The sequence below is a fragment of the Lissotriton vulgaris genome, chromosome 2_1 (assembly GCF_964263255.1).
Source record: "Lissotriton vulgaris chromosome 2_1, aLisVul1.2, whole genome shotgun sequence".
Taxonomy (NCBI): Eukaryota; Metazoa; Chordata; class Amphibia; order Caudata; family Salamandridae; genus Lissotriton; species Lissotriton vulgaris.
The window spans coordinates 229599576-229617698 of NC_141687.1; the positions used below are offsets into that span (position 1 = coordinate 229599576).

An 18123-nucleotide genomic window follows, 5' to 3' on the forward strand; every position below is an offset into this window, starting at 1 on the left:
CCACTAGAGGGGGAAAGTCCCTGGCGGTCAAAGGCTCTAGAGCCTGGAACACACTTCCACCTCAAATTCGTGAAATCTCCTGTGAGAGCAAATTCAGGAAAGCCATTAAAACCTGGATTTATAACCTAACTGCCTCCACCTGCAAAACCCTGGTCTAATATCTACTTTAGGGGCTATTACATCTCCCTTCTGCCTACGAACCACACAAATTGAACCTAGCGCCAAGATGCTCCTTGGAGCGATAGAGCGCTATATAAAATCCCCCCAAACATAAACATAAACATAGTAATACCATTTATGCATGCCTCAAATCCTTTGAAAGCAGGAGAGAGTGAGAGAGATAATCTGCATATCATGGAAAAAACTTCTGAGGGAGCAACATGAAGTGCCTACCTGGGACATTACCCCTTCCTTTGTCTTCCCCTCCTATTCCTTAACAATGAGCAGCTTGTCTGCTCTACAGAAACCTGTTACCTAGCAAAGTCGAAAACTTCCCCCAATATGGCGCCACGTCCCTGGCCTGGCATGCATAAAGGGGAAGTGTGTCATTCACACATCCTGAGAATACCAAAGAAACTCAAAGAAGAAGGAAAACATCACCCAATCACCAGAAACAAAAACAGGGAGGAAGGGCTGGGCTCAGGAATAGAACAGAAAGACCAGGACTCGGAGTAATGAAGATTACCGATGAGTAACCGGGGATTCTAGACTAAAGGAAGGGGTTGTTATATTGTTTCACTTCAATTACGTCCGTGGGCCTCAAGCCTAATTTTAAAAAGATGGGTTTCAGTGGATCTAGTGTTTACCTTGTTACAGACATAACATACAGGTAAAATAATTCCACAAAAGAAGTGTCAATATATGTTTGCAAACTTTTTTAAATCGTTTTTTCCCATTATTGCACAGTTGCAGAAATATTGATGTGAAACAGACCGAACCAAGGGCCAGATGTAGGCAAATGGCATTTACCGATTCGTAAATGCCGAATTTTACCGATTCGGTAGTTACAAATCGGTAAATGCTATGTAGGTATTTTTACTGAATAATTTAACGAATCAGTAATATTCGGTAATTAGCGATTCGGTAATTGCCATTGATTCCTATTGGCCTGTAGGCCCATAGGAACCAATGGCAATTACCGAATCGCTAAATACCAATTTGGTAAAATTACCGAATTAACAAGGCGGACAGGGTGTCACTTTGACACCCTGTTGCACCCCCGATTCAGGCTTGTGTGGCATGTGACACACATAACAAGGCGGACAGGGTGTCACTTTGACACCCTGTTGCACCCCCAATTCAGGCTTGTGTGGCATGTGACACACATACATGCCCTTAGGGCATGTATGTGTGCCACATGGCACAGGTGTACATGCACAGATGTGCATGTGCACAAGAATTCATTAATCACCATCAAATAGTATTTGATGGTAAATAATGAATTCAAAAGGGCCTGTGAAACTGTTTTCATTGCCACCTACATCCAGATTTACCGATTCCGTAAATTTACCGATTCGGTATTTTACCGAATCGGTAAAGTTACGGCCGTTACCGACCGGTATTTGGCCACCTACATCTGGCCCTAACTCTGTTGGCCTAATTCCCCATTAAACAAGCAGCAAAAAAAGTGGAAATGGTTATTTCTCAGTCTCTGCCCAAGTTTTTATAATCTGTCCATAGCCGTTTTCTGGAAAGTGAAGTGAAGTCAGTTTTTTTTTTATTGGTGTGTCAGAGCTGTGAAGTAATTTGTGGTAATCTTAATTTCTTTCAGGCCTGCACTGCTACTGAAGGCTGAAAATTTCACCTTACTGATTAAGAACAGCATCAGTTTTCCAGAATTCAATGTCACGAGGTTAGTAAAAAAAAAGAATTCTTCAAACTTTGATGTTGTCTTTGCCACCATACTGTTTTATCTTGCATTAGGTGGCTGAAGCAATGCCTTGATTCCTGAGACAGGATACCACTGACTCTGTTCATGAGTTGTCTGATGAATGGGTGGTAATGACTTCACTCGTTAAATATCATTTTGACTTCAATTCGTGTCATTTTCCGTGGATACATTTCTCCAGGTTTTTTTAATGGTGAAAATTAGCCCGGGGGAAATTGCAAGTGTGTGGTAATTACAGTGGCCCCGATTAATAAATAAATATTTAGTAAATAGATACATACTCGTTTTTTCGGTCGAGGGCTGAAATCTAGAATCAGAATCACCAATGTATATGGATTCATTAATGGGTGACATATCAACCTTAACAATCCCATGCCCTCTAAGCAGTTGTAAATTGTAGTGGTGTTTGCGTGGAAGATGTAAGTATTAATCACAAAGCGATGCCCATGAAGATTACCGATGAGTAACCGGGCATTCTGGACTAAAGGAAGGGGTTGTTATATTGTTTCACTTCAATTACATCTGTGGGCCTCAAGCTTAATTTTAAAAAGATGAGTTTCAGTGGATCTAGTGTTTACCTTGTTACAGACATAACATACAGGTAAAATAATTCCGCAAAAGAAGTGTCAATATATGTTTGCAAACAAATCGTTTTTTCTCATTATTGCACAGTTGCAGAAATATTGATGTGAAACAGACCGAACCAAGGGCCAGATGTAGGTAAATGGCATTTACCGATTCTTAAATACCAAATTTTACCGATTCGGTAGCTACAAATCGGTAAATCCTTTGTAACGGCCGGATTCTCGGACCAGATAGGATCGGCTCACCAGAGCACCACCAACCCAGCCGAAACGCAGCCACCTCCCTCCTCAGGACCCATCTGTCCAGGCACCTGGGTACCTACCTGAGGATGGGGAACTCGCAATATACAAGCTCATATCATCAGAAACACCACTAAATCTATAGGGATTACTAGGAATACTCACTGATTACTAAGGACATCCATGCCCTACACCACACTCATACCTCATAGTCTCGCAACCACATGGGCCCAGACTAATCTACCCTGGGGCAGTTCTGATTATTTACCATTACACACTGGTTACACCCAGTGCTCGCTCAAGATAGGCACTGTATCCCCCCAGTGCTCTCACTATTTCATCCAGGGCCCAAGCCACAATCCTGTGGGTATACACACTGACCACAATCAGTGCTCTCACTAATGCCACTCTCTCTCTAGCAGCAATCTCACTACACACCGTGTCCCTCCGGTGCTCTCACAAGCCACAATCTTGTGGGTATGCACACTGACCACAATCAGTGCTCTCACTAACGCCACCTTCCCTAGCAGCGATCTCACTACACACCGTATCCCCCCGGTGCTCTCATTAACGCAGCTACACAACGACGATCACTTTCCTATGAATACCTTTGGAAGGAATCTTTCATTGGCTACTAGGGATATGATACTACAATATTATGGAACAGCTTACCGAATTAGAGGATGTACAATCTATTCTCCACCTCAAGGGGCCCCTCTCTCCCTCATTGCTCAGTCACTACTTACCTGACCGGGAATTACATCCGTTCATGAAAACAATGCCTGACTAGAAGAACAGGTTACCCTGATTGAACAAGAATACGAGGCACATGCTGGTTTACTAAGAACAGGGGTATCTTTATTACAATAACAATAAAATGGGAATAGACACATACACAGATCTGCGGGGTCTCTGTAAAGCTCTATTAATATACCACATCCACATGTAACTAACAGGAACTGTAAATAGCACACAGCTGAAAGAAAAAGGATTAGCATAAAATAGAGGGCTCTAGCCTAGGAAATAAAAGACAAGATTAAGGTGTAAGTGTAAAGCAAACTAGTTCAGACTACCTCACCTATTACAAGGAATGTTTCTCTCTCTCTCTGGTGGAATCAGGGCTCTCTCTCTCTCCCTCCGTCACCACAGCTTCACTCCTCTGGCTCAACTGCTCCAGCTGGCAGCTTCAGCTCCTCCATCTGACTGGTAACTGCTTAAATGCATTCTGATAAACTGGCATCTCCAGCTGATAGTTCCAACTTTGTTCATATGACTGCTCTCTCCAGCTTCAGCAATTATCTGCCTTCTCTCCATTCCAGAAAACCAATTGAACTGAACTGTACTCTTCAGCTCCAGCAACCATCCTACTTCTCTCTCTTCAAGAACCAAACTGATACTCCTCCTCTCCTGCACTTCGCTAATATGGAATCCTCTCCCCTCATAGAAATTTCCAACAGAGGGCTGCCTCCCACCGAATTCCTGTGCTAGCTCCAGAGCTCTCCGCGCAACCGCAGTGCGCATCTGCATGTTACGTCTGGGCCCAAGAGACAAACACATTCTTCCGATAAGAACCAGTCCTGGCTGGTTTTCCCCTAGCAAACAACAGCTTATAACTAAAATATTACCTTTACCCTGCAAGCATCCCAGTTCTGCAGGGACAGAAAGCAAAATGGAGTCTCTCTAGTTCTAGGCCTTGTAGGCCTGAGAAGGATGAAATAACACTTAACTCTGTCAGAGTACCTACACAAACCATACCAATATGTAATATAAAGTCAGGACTACAGGATCCACCCTCTACTATAGGCAGGATGATGAAAGGACACATAATTATGTCAAAGCCAATAGGCAATAGATGGATTAGAGTCAAGAATAAGGGATCTATCATATTAAGCAGCTATCCTCTAGTTTATGCTTCTAGGTCTGGGAAAAGGCTTTAAAAGGACCAACACAAAGCACGAATACAGATTCAAGATGTTAGCAAGCTTAAAGTCATCATCACTCCGAAATAGAGCCAAAAACCATGTCAGAACAGCTATGTAGGTATTTTTACCGAATAATTTAACGAATCGGTAATATTAATTGCCATTGATTCCTATGGGCCTTGAGGCCCATAGGAACCAATGGCAATTACCGAATCGCTAAATACCGATTTGGTAAAATTACCGAATTGACAAGGGGGACAGGGTGTCACTTTGACACCCTGTTGCACCCCTGATTCATTCTACAATTCTACTCCACTCTACGCTGCTCCACAACACTCTACTCTATGACACTTTATTCCATTATATGCTTTGACACTCTACTCTACTCCACGACACTCTCCTCCACGACACTCTCTTCCACGAACACTCTCCTCCACTCTTCGTGACTCTTCTCCATGTCACTCCACTCTATGCCACTCACCTTTACCATGCCGAACAGCATCCAGGATAGTGTACAACATGGCTAAAACACATTGCAAATCCAGTAGCTCTTGCTTGCATAGGCAAGACCTTTTGGCTTTGCCAATGACTGTTCTTTTAATTGTGAGTGACATGTGGGACAGTTAAACCCCTTTTAATTCTACTTGGTGAAGGGCAGGCCCCTCAGGGTAGTGTGGGACTCTCGCTCCTATTAAAAAAAATTTGATTCAGGCTTTTTTTATTAAAAATATCTACACTGATTTCAATTACCAGCCTGGTTGATCTTCAAGATGAGCTTCATCACTTATAAAGACCTCAACAACAAGACCCCAGCCTACCTGGCAAAACAACTAACCTCATCTGGGAGACATGCATTACCAGGAATCAAGACAAAACATTACACATAGGAAATAAACTAATGGTAAGGCTTCTCTATTGGATCAGTACCGACTTTCTTGCATTTAAAAGAAAAAAGAAGCACCTCTTCTAGGATCCTTACCTCTGAACTTACAGTCTACTCTTAACTTATTCTCCAATTACTGTATCTTCAAAGCCAGCTGGCCATTACGCCTGTTAAGTGCTCCATTGCACTCAAGCTAAGTTTGTGCTCTACAAATACTAATGCAAACATAAGTGGCCAAATTAGGTGAAAGATGAAATAAGATGTAGCTCATAAATGTAGACTGTTAGAAATGGGGGTTACTAGGTGACAGTGGCTTGATAAGGATAAGGGAGTTACACACCCAGATAGCGTTTCTGTAGAAATATGACTATCCTGAAGAGTCTAATAGTGTTCCCGCTGGCAGCAGCCTCATAATGCATGAACAAAATGTCAAATGAATTGAGATAATGGCTGCTTAATTTTCCTAATTATGACTGGCTTAAAAGTACAAACTTTTTTGCTTGTTCATGTAAATCATTTGTGTCAAATAAATTGTGCTTTTTTGTAATAGTTTGGATATTTGGTTGTAAAGAATATGATTTGAATGTATGTTTAATGTGGGAATAATTATGTTTTCCCTAGGTCTGATGCGAAAGATCAAATGACTTTGATCTAAAAAGATATCATGATGAGTAAATAAATAATAACGACCAAAGAAATTGGTAAATGGTCTGAGTCTGTGTACGTAATATACAGTCTTGAATATGACAGCTAATGTTGATAGGTTCTATCTGGTTGCCTCTTACAGGGCCATACCCCTTCTTTGAGAACACTTTCTAAAAGTGGCATTTTCAAACACACAATTTAAAAAACACCTTCACTCGAAGAAGTGTTTTTAAATCCTGAGCTCAGAGAGCCCAAACTCCAAATCTCTAGCTGTTCCCAATTGAAAGTAACAATTGTAAAATGTTACAAGGCAGTTACAATTATAGCTCATGGGAGAGGTAATCCTTGCAATATTGGAAAATGAAATTGGCAGTATTTCACTATCAGGACATGTAAAACACACCAGTACATGTCCTACCTTTCACATACTCTGCACCCAGCCTATGGGGTACTGTGGGCCTACCTTAGGGGTGCCTTACATGTAGTGAAAGGGAAGATTACAGCCTGGCAAGTGGGTGCACTTGCCAGGTCGACATGACAGTTTCCAGCAAAGTATGAACAAATGATCTTCATGAGACTTCCTTAGCCCTCCTTCATGTTCTTCTACTCTACAACCTTACGCTCCTTCAGCAGACTCGGACCTTTTTGCTCTTCTTAGTAGTTTGTACAAAATCTAGTGAGTTCCTTGTCTAATAAATGCTCAGTTTAAGCTCACTAATAATCACATCCAGAATAAATTAACTCAGTCTGTTTAGTGGCAGAACAATTTCAAAGCTCAGTTCAGCCACAAAGTGTAGTTCAAAGAGACTCAATTGAATGTGAATTGTTTTTTGCAAAATGTCCAAAATGCTCTCTACCAGTCATTGACAGCTAAGTATATCCATTCAGGTGAGGAGCTCCTCCGACTGGGTACTCTAGCTCTCTTTGATCTCCTTACTGTTGGTCCTTATTCATCGCTGTCACTTAAGCAAGACCCTCCAGTATCTTCTGGGATGGTGCGTGGCATTCGCATTTCAGACAAACTGCGTCTCCCTCTCTCCTTTTGCCTTGGCCACTGGTCTCCAGGTCCAACTCGCATTACTGCTGCGCTAAGCCCTATGCCAGGGTCTGAATCTGGCACAGTCAACAGTAGAGGATGGGACCCTTCTGTACCAATTTCAAATGTTGACTCTCTTAGACCCCTCTCAGGCCGAACAAGTGCTGTCACAGCTTCTTGCTAATCCCTAAAAGTTTGACTAACCTGCTATATTTGTTTCACTGTAACCACTGGCACTTCAGGTACAGGTGCTGTTATATCATCCCACACCTTACTAATATGAATCAAAGCTTTTTCAGTCCCAGGATATTCCCGTCCTGAAGAGACCCTCATATTCAAAGTAGGTTTGAAACATTGTCACAACTTCTAAGGATAGTCTAAATAAAGTACCAGAGAAGAATCTGGTTCTTGGTCTGGATTATTGAATCAACACCACACAAGACATCCTTAAAATACTCCATTAACCTCTTGTTTGATTTTTAAGTCACTATATGATCAATAGAGCGTTGGTTATGGTCACTTCACTGGGGTCAAAATTGTCACAGTGTTTTTCTTTTTTAACAAACATACGAATCACTGCTTTTGCATTGTAAACATAAAATTGACGTGATATAACATGTCTGAAATCGTGAATAAATGTATTACTCATTTCCGCTGAAGTGAGTATAACTTACCATATCCCTTGAGCTACTTCCTTCTAAGAATAAATTAATAATGTATTGCTATAATTGATTAAGGGTAGATCGACTCTACCTTATGTCAAACTCGATTTATCCTTTTCTATTTATGATTAAATCAACGCAAGGTAAAAGCTTGTGCAAAAAGAATTTCTCTTGAGAATGAGTTACCTGTGAGCAATTTTTGCTTTGTAATAGTTATATTATCAAGGGGACAACGAGTATGGGCGGCATGCACCCAGTTCGGAAGAACTCCGTACATCACAGCTGTTGTGGTGACTAAGATAACCGGGCATGGTCCTAACCACTGAGTTTCCGAGCAAGACTTGAGAACATGCTTCTTCACCATCACCCAGTCACTGTGACTGCTCGTTTTGAGGCATGGCTGTATCCTCTCCAACCTGGTCAGACACAAAGCGCACCACATCAGCCAGTCTTTTGAAGAAATCAAGCACATTTGCAGGCACAGCTGGCAGTCTCATAGCTCTACACATGATGAATTCATGGGTCGACAATCCTGTCCTCCTATCCGAAGTACTGCATAGGCTCATCAACACAAGTGTCGGACCATTTCAGGGATGTTGAAGTCCACACTTTAGCCAATCTTGATTTCAAAGTGCCTCTGGTCGATACCTTCTACGTAGCCTCTGTTTGACTTGCATTGCTGCATATAACATCTTCAGAAACTCATTATTAAAATGAGTTCCTCGGTCTGATGCCAGAGAAGTCGGGAAACCAAACCATAATATTGACTCCCTCAACAACAACTTTGCCACTGTGAGACTATCATTTCTCCTCTTTGTGTAAGCTTCAACCCAATGCGAAAAGATGCACACAATCATTACGATATATCTCAACTAACTGCGCACAGGCATTTCGATAAGGTCCAGTTGCATCCTGTTAAAGTCAATCAATCAATCAATCACTGCATTTCTAAAGCGCGCTACATACCCGTTAGGGTCTCAAGGCGCTGGGGGAGGAGAGTGGGGGGGGGCTGCTACTGATCGAAGAGCCAGGTCTTGAGAAGTCTTCTGAACGCCAGCAGGTCCTGGGTTTGTCGTTGGCTGGTAGGGAGAGCGTTCCGGGTCTTGGCGGCAGGTAGGAGAAGGATCTGCCGCCGTCTGTAGTTTTCTGGATACGAGGAACTGAGGCGAGGGCGAGGCTGGCAAAGCGGAGGCTGCGGGAGGGGGTGTGGAAGCTGAGTCAGTCATTGAGATAGGCAGGTCTGGTGTTGTGTAGCGCTTTGTGTGCGTGGATGAGGAGTTTGAAGGTGATCGGGAGCCAGTGTAAACTTCTCAGATGGGATGTGATGTGGCTGCGTCGGGGGACGTCGAGGATCAGTCGTGCTGAGGCGTTCTGGATTCGTGGTAGTCGTCTCAGGAGCTTGGATTTTGTTCCTGAGTAGGGGGCGTTCCCGTAGTCGAATCTGCTGGTGACGAGGGCCTGGGTGACGGTTTTTCTCGTGTCGGGGGGGGGATCCATTTGAAGATCCTGCGGAGCATTCATAGGGTGTTGAAGCTAGACGCGGAGACGGCGTTGACTTGCTTGGTCATGGAGAAGGCGGAGTCGAGGATGACCCCCAGGTTGCGTGCGTGGTCGGTGGGTTCCGGGGTGGTGCCTAGCGATGTGGGCCACCAGGAGTCGTCCCAGGCTGATGGGGTGGGTCCGAGGATGAGGACCTTCGTCTTGTCTGAATTCAGCTTCAGCCTGCTGTCCTTCATCCAGTCGGCGACAGCCTTCATTCCTCTGTGGAGATTGGCTTTGGCGGTGTGGGGGTCTCTGGTGAGGGAGATGATCAGCTGGGTGTCGTCGGTGTAGGAGATGATGTTGAGGCTATGTGCGACGTGGGCTAGAGGTGCCATGTAGATATTGAACAGCGTCGGGCTGAGGGAGGATCCCTGAGGGACGCCGCAGATGATCTCAGTGGTTTTTGAGCAGAAGGGGGGGAGGCAGACGCTCTGAGTTCTGCTGGAGAGGAAGGATGTGGTCCAGGCCAGGGCCTTCTCTTGGATTCCGGCGTTGTGGAGGCGTGCTGATAGGGTGCGGTGGCAGACCGTGTTGAAGGCAGCTGACAGGTCCAGGAGGATGAGGACGGCTGTTTCTCCTTTGTCCATCAGGATCCTGATGTCGTCGGTGGCAGCGATGAGGGCGGTCTCGGTGCTGTGGTTGCCGCGAAAACCAGATTGGGAAGGTTTCAGGATATTTTTTTCTTCGAGGTAGTAGGTTAGCAGTTTGTTGACAATCTTCTCTGTCACTTTTGCCGGGAACGGAGCAGGGAGATGGGCCGGAAGTTCTTGAGGTCCTTGGGGTCTGCCTTGGGTTTCTTCAGTAGGGCGTTGATCTCTGCGTGTTTCCAACTTTCTGGGAAGGTTGCTGTTTCGAAGGAAATGTTGATTGCTTTCCGGAGGTGGGGTGCGATGGTTGTGCTGGCTTTGTTGAAGACGTGGTGGGGGCAGGGGTCGGATGGGGACCCGGAGTGAATGGAGTTCATGGTCTTGATGGTGTCTTCGTCGCTGACGATGGACCAGTCAATCAGGTGGCTGGAGGTCGCGGGGGTGGTCGTCTCGGTGTTGGGTGCGGGGTTGTCGGAAATGAAGCTGTTGTGGATGTCGATGATCTTGCGGTGAAAGAAGTTGGGCAGGGAGTCGCACAGGTCCTGTGATGGTGGAATGTCGTTGGCCTTGGAGCTGGGGTTGGAGAGTTCTTTCACGATGCTGAAGAGCTCTTTGGTGTTGTGTGCGTTGTTGTCTAGGCGGTCCTTGAAGGCATTCCTCTTGGTGGTCCTGATGAGTTAGTGGATTTTTGCGGGTGACGTTCTTGTGGGCTGTGTGGCTGTCTGGTGTTCAGTCGTGGAGCCATTTCTTCTCCAGATTCCGGCAGGTGTGCTTGTATGTCTGGAGGTCTTCAGTGAACCAGGTGGCTTTCTTGTTGGTGTGGTTGGTTGTGGAGGTCTTGAGAGGGGCGAGTGTGTTGGCGCAGTCGTTGATCCACTGTTTGAGATTGGTCGCGGCGGTGTTGGGATCGAAGGGGTCGGCGGGTGGTCTTAGGGCGAGGATGGTTGTCAGTTGGTCCTCGGTGACTGTAACAGAGTAGACGCACGGGATACCCCCGTCCAAAATCAAGGGACACATACAGGACGTTTTTCCACCTTCAACACCCCTCTTCTACCCTTCACAGCACATCAATACCGGAGCCAGCACGCAGGAGACGAGGAGATACACTGGCCCTTTAATTCTGAGACAGAGGAGGAATGGGCGGGTCTGTACAATGAGGCAGAGACGTCTTATACGGAGGAACGCCAGAACCAGGTGTGCTTGTTCACCCAGAGAGAAGAGGAGTTGCGGAGGGAAACTGTCGAGGAGCGGAGAACTACTGATGTGGAGACGGAAAGAATGGAGGAGTTAGAGTGCGGCGAAGCTGCGGCGCCAAGAACGGACGAGAAGCCAGGAGGCCAACGTCTTCACGAGTCGCCCAGCCACACACCCAAGGGAGGTGTGTGGCTAACTCAGGTACGCGATACTATCCGGAACTGGGTGGGACGTAAGGGTAGTTCCTCTCTTTAAACTGGATACCTCCTTGTCCCGGTGCACCCTTCCCCGAGCACTACCCTCACATTTAGTATACCGTACCAAAGAGTGCTGCACGGGTTACTGTGTCCTCACTCCTTTTCCCCTACACTTGTATATATAAGAGCACCCATCTCAAGGGACATTATTTCTGTCTGCTTAATCCGAGAGTCAAAACGGACCCGGAGGAAGGAAGGCCCTGACGGAGTCCAGAAGGCTTTCGCCTACTCGACCCATCCCAACGTCATCACAGGCGGCCCAGTAGAAGTCGATCTCCACGTTGAACTACACCTTTATGGAAAACGTGTACTGATCATCTATATAGTATAATAAAGCCCGTTAAAACTAAGACCCGCTTACTTCCAATTTCTCTTGAACCCGTCACAGTGACCTTGCCCCAGCAGCAGCGCCGCAGCTGTTGGATGCGGCGGTGTGTGGTGGGTTTCTTGAAGTTGAAGTGGACGCATCTGTGGTCGGTCCAGTGGGGTTCGGTGGTGTGGTTGAAGGAGACGTGGGGGCTTGCTGAGAAGATGGGGTCCAGTGTGTGTCCGGCGGCATGGGTGGGGGTCGTTACGATCTGTTTGAGTCCGAGGTTGGCGAGGTTGTCGATGAGAGCGGTGGAGTTGGCGTCGTTGCTGTTCTCGAGGTGGAAGTTGAGGTCCCCGAGGAGGATGTAGTCCATGGAGGCGAGGGCGTGCGTGCTGATGAGTTCGGCGATGGTGTAGTTGAACTGTGGTCATGGTCCGGGTGGTCTGTAGACAAGTGTTCCTCTGAGGCTCGTGTTGGGGTCGGTGTGGATCTGGAAGTACATGTATTTGGCAGTGGTGAGGGTGTAGTCGGTGTTGGTCGAGACTCTGAGAGTGTCTTTGTGGACGATGGCGATCCCCCCTCTAACTCCGTTGGCGCGGTCTCTGCGGGAGATCTTGTAGCCTTGTGGGATGGCTATAGCGATGTCGGGGCTGAGGTGGCGTTCAGCCAGGTCTCCGTCAGGAAGGCGACGTCGGGGTGGTAGAATCTAGGAGGTCCCAGAGTTCGATGGCGTGCTTGCGAGCGGATCGTGTGTTGATGAGGATGCATCTGAGGTGGTTGGGTTCTCTGGTTGGTGGTTTGGTGGGCTGGATGCTGGTGAAGCTGCAGTTCCGGCAGGTGAAGGGCCCTTGTGTGTGCTTCGGAATGGCCTGGTAGCAGGGGTGGTCTCGTCCGGTGTTGAATGCATGGAGGGTGCTCGAGGGGTAGTGCAGTCTGACGTTGTTGCGGGGTCCAGGGGTTCTGGCGCTGGGCACGGTCCAGGCGCAGATGGGCTTGCCTTTGGCGCGTGACCTCCCGATCTCCCTATGTGCCTCAGTATTACTGCTGTTCTTCTTCCTACGTTCTGCTGTTGGCACACAGCACATATGTGACACAACCCTACAGCCAATAGTCTGGACCTTGGGTTAAACCATGTCTGCCTGAACAAGAATACCATGCCATCTATCCCTACATGTATGGGTCCATGATAATGTCTCACCATTGGAGGTAAAAAAAACTATCTGGCAATACAGGTCTTCCATCTCCTGAAACCCAAATGTCATCCTCATCTCTTTTGACACAACCAGCTCTAATCTAGCCTTGCTGTTCTTCTTCTGACACTCTTCCTGTAACCTCTTGGCTTCGTCCCAAGTATCAACTGTGGTTAACAACATATTGCAATTTGTGTCATCCAATATTTCATTATGATTCTCCCCATTAAAGATGCAAGAATTCAAAGAACAATATCTCGCAGTCTCATTCGCATAACTGTTGTCCACTGCTACTTAGTCTGTTCCATTGCGGTTTGCAGCGCAATTCACAACCGCAATCTGGGCAGGTAACTGTAAAGCCTTTCAGAGATTATGGACACTTTTGCCATTTCTTGTGGGGACCCTAACGAGGACATAAATCCTCGTAGTGACCATAACCATCCAAATTCATTAACCACACCAAAGCCATACTGACTATCAGTGAAAATGGTCACTCTCAGTGGTCTGTAAGACATCATGCTCTACCAAGAGCAATCAATTGGTCCCTAGTGCTGGAAACCAGGAGACTTTGACCACACCTGAGATAGTAAAGGCTGCATAGGCAGCTCTTAGGTTTCCGTCATAGTCTTGTAAACAGGAGCCATCAACCTTTCAGTGGGCCTTACAGTGGACTGCTCCCTTCCTTGCACAGCTCCACCTAGCAGCAGCTGCCCCTGAGGTCCCTGCTGCTGATCTACTGCGCCTCATCCCTGGTAGTCTAGTGGCAGAGCATCACTGCTCTGCTGCTCGACTGCCCTTTGTCTCTTTCTTCAGTGTTCTTTCTGCCTTCTCTTTGCTTTCTTTTCCCTTTACTGCTTTGTTCCCCTCATCCATGTTGGTCTAGTGGTAGAGTGTGACTGCTCTGCTGCTTGACTGAACTCGGTCTCTCTTTTTTTCATTTTTTTTCTGGCTTTTGCTGCCCTTTCTTTCTGTCCCTTTCACACTTCTTGCACTTTTTCCTCTTTTTCCTTCATGTTCGCTTTGCCGCGCTTGCCCCTGCCACTGCGATCCCCCGTGGCCCCACCCCCTCCAGTGCCACTTTCCCCCACCCACGTTTCCCACCTCCTAGCTGTGCAGCTCACCCGCACACTACTTAATGGTGACCGCTGCAATGTTAAGGTGCAGTCCACAGACCTTTCAGTGGACTGCTCCCTTCCTTGCCAGCTCCACCTGGTAGCTACTGCCCGAGCTCCCCTCTGCTGATCTACTGACCCTCGAGTCATTGGTTTGAGGCCCCCCCACCCACAGGCACCTGCCTGCACCTTATCCTTAGTGGTCTAGTGGTAAAGTGCCACTACTCTGCTGCTGGACTACCCTCGGTCTCTTTTTTCTGCCTTTCTCTCTGCTTCTCCTGCCTTTACTGCTTTTTTTCCCCTCATCCCTGGTGTCTAGTGGTAGAGCGTCACTGCTCTGCTGCTGGTATGGCTTCTGTCTCTCTTTTTACATGCTTTTTTTCTGACTTTTCTTTCGGTCCTTCTTGCACTTTTTCCTCTTTCTTCTTGTGTCCTTTGCCATGCTTGCCCCTATGATCCCTCACAGTCAGTGCCACTTTCCTGCTCCCCGTATTTTCTGCCTCCTAGCTGTCAAGCCCAGCACACTACTTAATGGCGTGCAGTGGGCGCACCACTGGCGCTCCAAAGGTGAGCCAAAGGCATCCCTGTCTGTGCCCATCTGCGCCTGGACAGCACCCAGTGACACAGACCCTGGTCCTTTGACCTTCCACTGATACAATGCCAGGACCCTCCTCGCCCTCAACTTCGGGCGCCACACCGCCTGCCACCTTGCATCTCTGAAGGACACCCATGGACCCATTACCTGCCAAAACTCCAGCTGCACCCTGTCCCACCTCCACACTCCAGCTCTTCCTGCCACCCAACCCAGCTCTGGCTGCGATTCCTGATGGCTGCAAGATCACCTTTAAGGACTGTGCCAGCTGACCAGGAGGAGGCAACGCCTATGTCACCAAAAACACCCTCCGCCTCACAACCCACTTGGATGACCCAACAACAACAATGGAAAACCTCCACTTCCAGATCCACACCAACCCTAACACCATCCTCCAAGTCACCCTTGTCACCTGGCCACCGCCTACCCTTCACCAAAGCCATCATTGACGTTATCGCCCTCCAGGCTCTTGCATACACCGATTATATCCTACTCTGCGACCTCAACTTTCACCTGGACAGCCCCAGTTACCAGAACACTGCATCCCTTCTGGAGACCCTCGCCAACATAGGACTCAAGCAGCTAGTCACTGCTCCAATCCATGCACCAGAACACACGCTCGACCCCGTCTTCTCCACCAGAGGAAACGTCACTTACAGCTACACCACTGCACTCCTCTGGACCGACCACCACTGCATGAACTTTGCCTTCACCAAACCCAATGTCCCCGGACGTAGCTGAAACAAGGTCACTGAAGAATAGCTCATCACCTTCCTCAGCACTTCTACACCTCCGAAAGCTGCTGACACCAATACCGCATCACGAAACCTCCACCGATGGATGTCTGGCACCCCTTAAGAAGGCACGCAGCAAGCAACACTCCAAGAAAGCCAGCTGGTTCACTCCTGCACTCCACTAGTCCAGACGCACCTGCAAATGACTAGAGAAGAAATGGAGGATCAACAAAACCCCAGAAACCCACACAACCTTCGAAGTCGCAATCACCACACACCACCTCCTCCTCAAAACTACAAAGAAAACGGCACTCAGTGACAGAATAAATGCCAATGCACACAACAGTAAAGAACTCTTCGCCATCGTTAAGCAGTTTGCCAGGTCCAACAGCGAGGTCACAGACATCCCACCCTCCCTAGATCTCTGCGACAAACTCTGCACCTTCTTTCACCACAAGAACAGGCAGATCTATGACAGCTTCGACAACTAAGAACCTCACACCAAGCCCGACAACACCGCGCCCCACAACACAACACCGCACCCAACCACACCGCACCCCAACAGATCCTGCTCAACTGGACCCCACTCACCACAGACGACACTCTCAAGATCATGATGAGTTTCCACTCTGGAGCCCCCTCAGACACATGCCAACACCACATATTCCATAGAGCAAGCACAACATCGTGCCCGAGCTCCACCACATCATCAAGTGCTCCATCAGGACCGCCACCTTTCCTGACGACTGGAAACACGTTGAGATCAACCCTCTGCTGAAGAAACCATCCGCAGGACTGTCAGACCTCAAGATCTTCAGACCTGTCTCCCTGCTCCCTTTCCCGGCCAAGGTCATGGAAAAGGCCATCAACCAGTGCTTAATTTGTAAAATATGAAGTGCAGGTGCTCAAACCCACTTCCCTTGGCTCCACCCACTTTAACCAATGGCTCCACCCACTTACTCCACCCCAGTGCTTAATTTGTCAAAATAAATGCCAGGGCCCTTTTCGGGAGATCACGACAGCCTGCACCACACATTGCTCATGCCAGCGCTGCCAATGAGAGTTCCAACACAACTACATACCATCTCACTCCTAAAAGTGATACAATTCAGGCTTTTTTTTAATGTATTCTGACTTATTAAACACAGTTGTTGTGCTCTTGTGGGCAATATTTTGCAGGCATGGTTGGGATTTTAATTTTAAGGTTAATAAAAATAGAGAGAAACAAAACAAATGTGAGGAAATCATCCAAAACCGGCGTTTTCCCTTTTGTAACATACTTTAAATAAAAAAATATACATATACAGGAATAATACAATTAAAATCTGTTTTAGACCTGTCTCATCTATCCATAAATGATTAGTAACGCAAACAAAGACAGAACAGACGTGTAAAAAGGTGAGAGAGGGAGAGGACTGTAAACAAGTTTGTATTTAACCTTCCAGAATTAGAAATTAGGTTCAAGTAAAGGAATATTTATTTCACTGAGTAAGGGGCAGTGCTGGCCTCAGAAATAGAAAGAGAGGGGCAGAATAGGGAGAAATAAGGGGGTTGTGATGATTGGGAAAAAGGACTGTGAAGAATAGAGCACTTGCAAGAGCGAGAAATATGAACAGAAGTGGAGCGAGGTGCAGAAAGAGGAAAATTAAGCAACCTTGCCATTGGGCTGCGCCGACAGGCCCTAGAAATCCTTGAGACCCCCGTGCTTAATAGTTTAGAAGACCAGAATTAAGCACAATGCACTTCAATCGTGTCCAGCAGCAAAACATGACACCGACATGCAGCTCCTTTGCTAATGCACCTCAACAGTAAACTTGCTTTACTCTGGTAACGAAAGCATAGGACTCCCACAGTTAATGCAGGGCAGAATAGAATGGTAGAGAAACAACTACGACGTGAAAACCAGCACAAACACCACCCGCCCAGTATGGCAGCATTACACTTTATTAATCAAATAAAGAACATTATGTTCCACCTCAAATTGAGCCTGCACCCGTACATGCAAGGGCAATGGGGCGGAGTTAAGATAAGGCAACTCTAAGCGGGCCTCCCATGAAATCGAAGACCAATGAAATATTGTGAGATACAGTTGAGTAGTGTAGCCAGTGTGTTGTATGCCCTTGTGCAAAGAAGGAAACGGGCCTCTGGCTGCTTTTCGAATGTTAAAATACATTATTTCATTAAAGTGCAGCGGCCCCTCGTGCCTCTGGCCCGCTGCATCAATGGAAGCTACACCGCTGATTTGGGAATCTCAAGGCCCCTTCGTCACATTCTGCGAGTGAGCCCGGCCGTACAACCCATCACAATTGACGTGGCCCTCCAATGGGGACTCTTTTTCATGCTGCTCTCCTTGGAGATGTTTATCAAGGTAATTATGCTTTAAACGTCCTCTGCTGCGAAGCAACGGACAACAACGTGACACCATGTACGTGGTGTTCAGAGAAATTTAAACACAAGCAAATATTTACATGTCAGCCAATCTGCTTTAAAGTGACTTCCCCCACTGTGAATAGATGGCACTTTGAATTCTTCTCGCCTTTAGAATTCAAAGTCCCAGTTTTTCACACTCCCCTGTCTTTTTACTCATACACACAATAACCACAGAGGACTCCCTAGAACCATTAACGCGTAAACAGATTGAATTAAAGCACAAACTTACCGGCTCTCCCGCGCTTTCAATTACTGCCCCTGCACCCATTTTTGAGAACATTCCCTATGCCCACGACTAGACCTCGTTCCCTTCCC

At 47.0% G+C, this 18123-nt stretch overlaps 1 protein-coding gene across 2 annotated transcripts in view; it reads left to right on the plus strand.

The window, feature by feature from the left end:
* Positions 1-18123, plus strand: part of P2RX1 (purinergic receptor P2X 1) — a 574124-nt gene that overhangs the window by 394315 nt on the left and 161686 nt on the right. For both annotated transcript variants that reach the window (XM_086954809.1, XM_086954810.1), the window contains exon 6: positions 1772-1852. In XM_086954809.1, coding sequence (XP_086810935.1) covers positions 1772-1852 — 81 coding nt within the window. The remainder of the gene's footprint in view (positions 1-1771; positions 1853-18123) is intronic.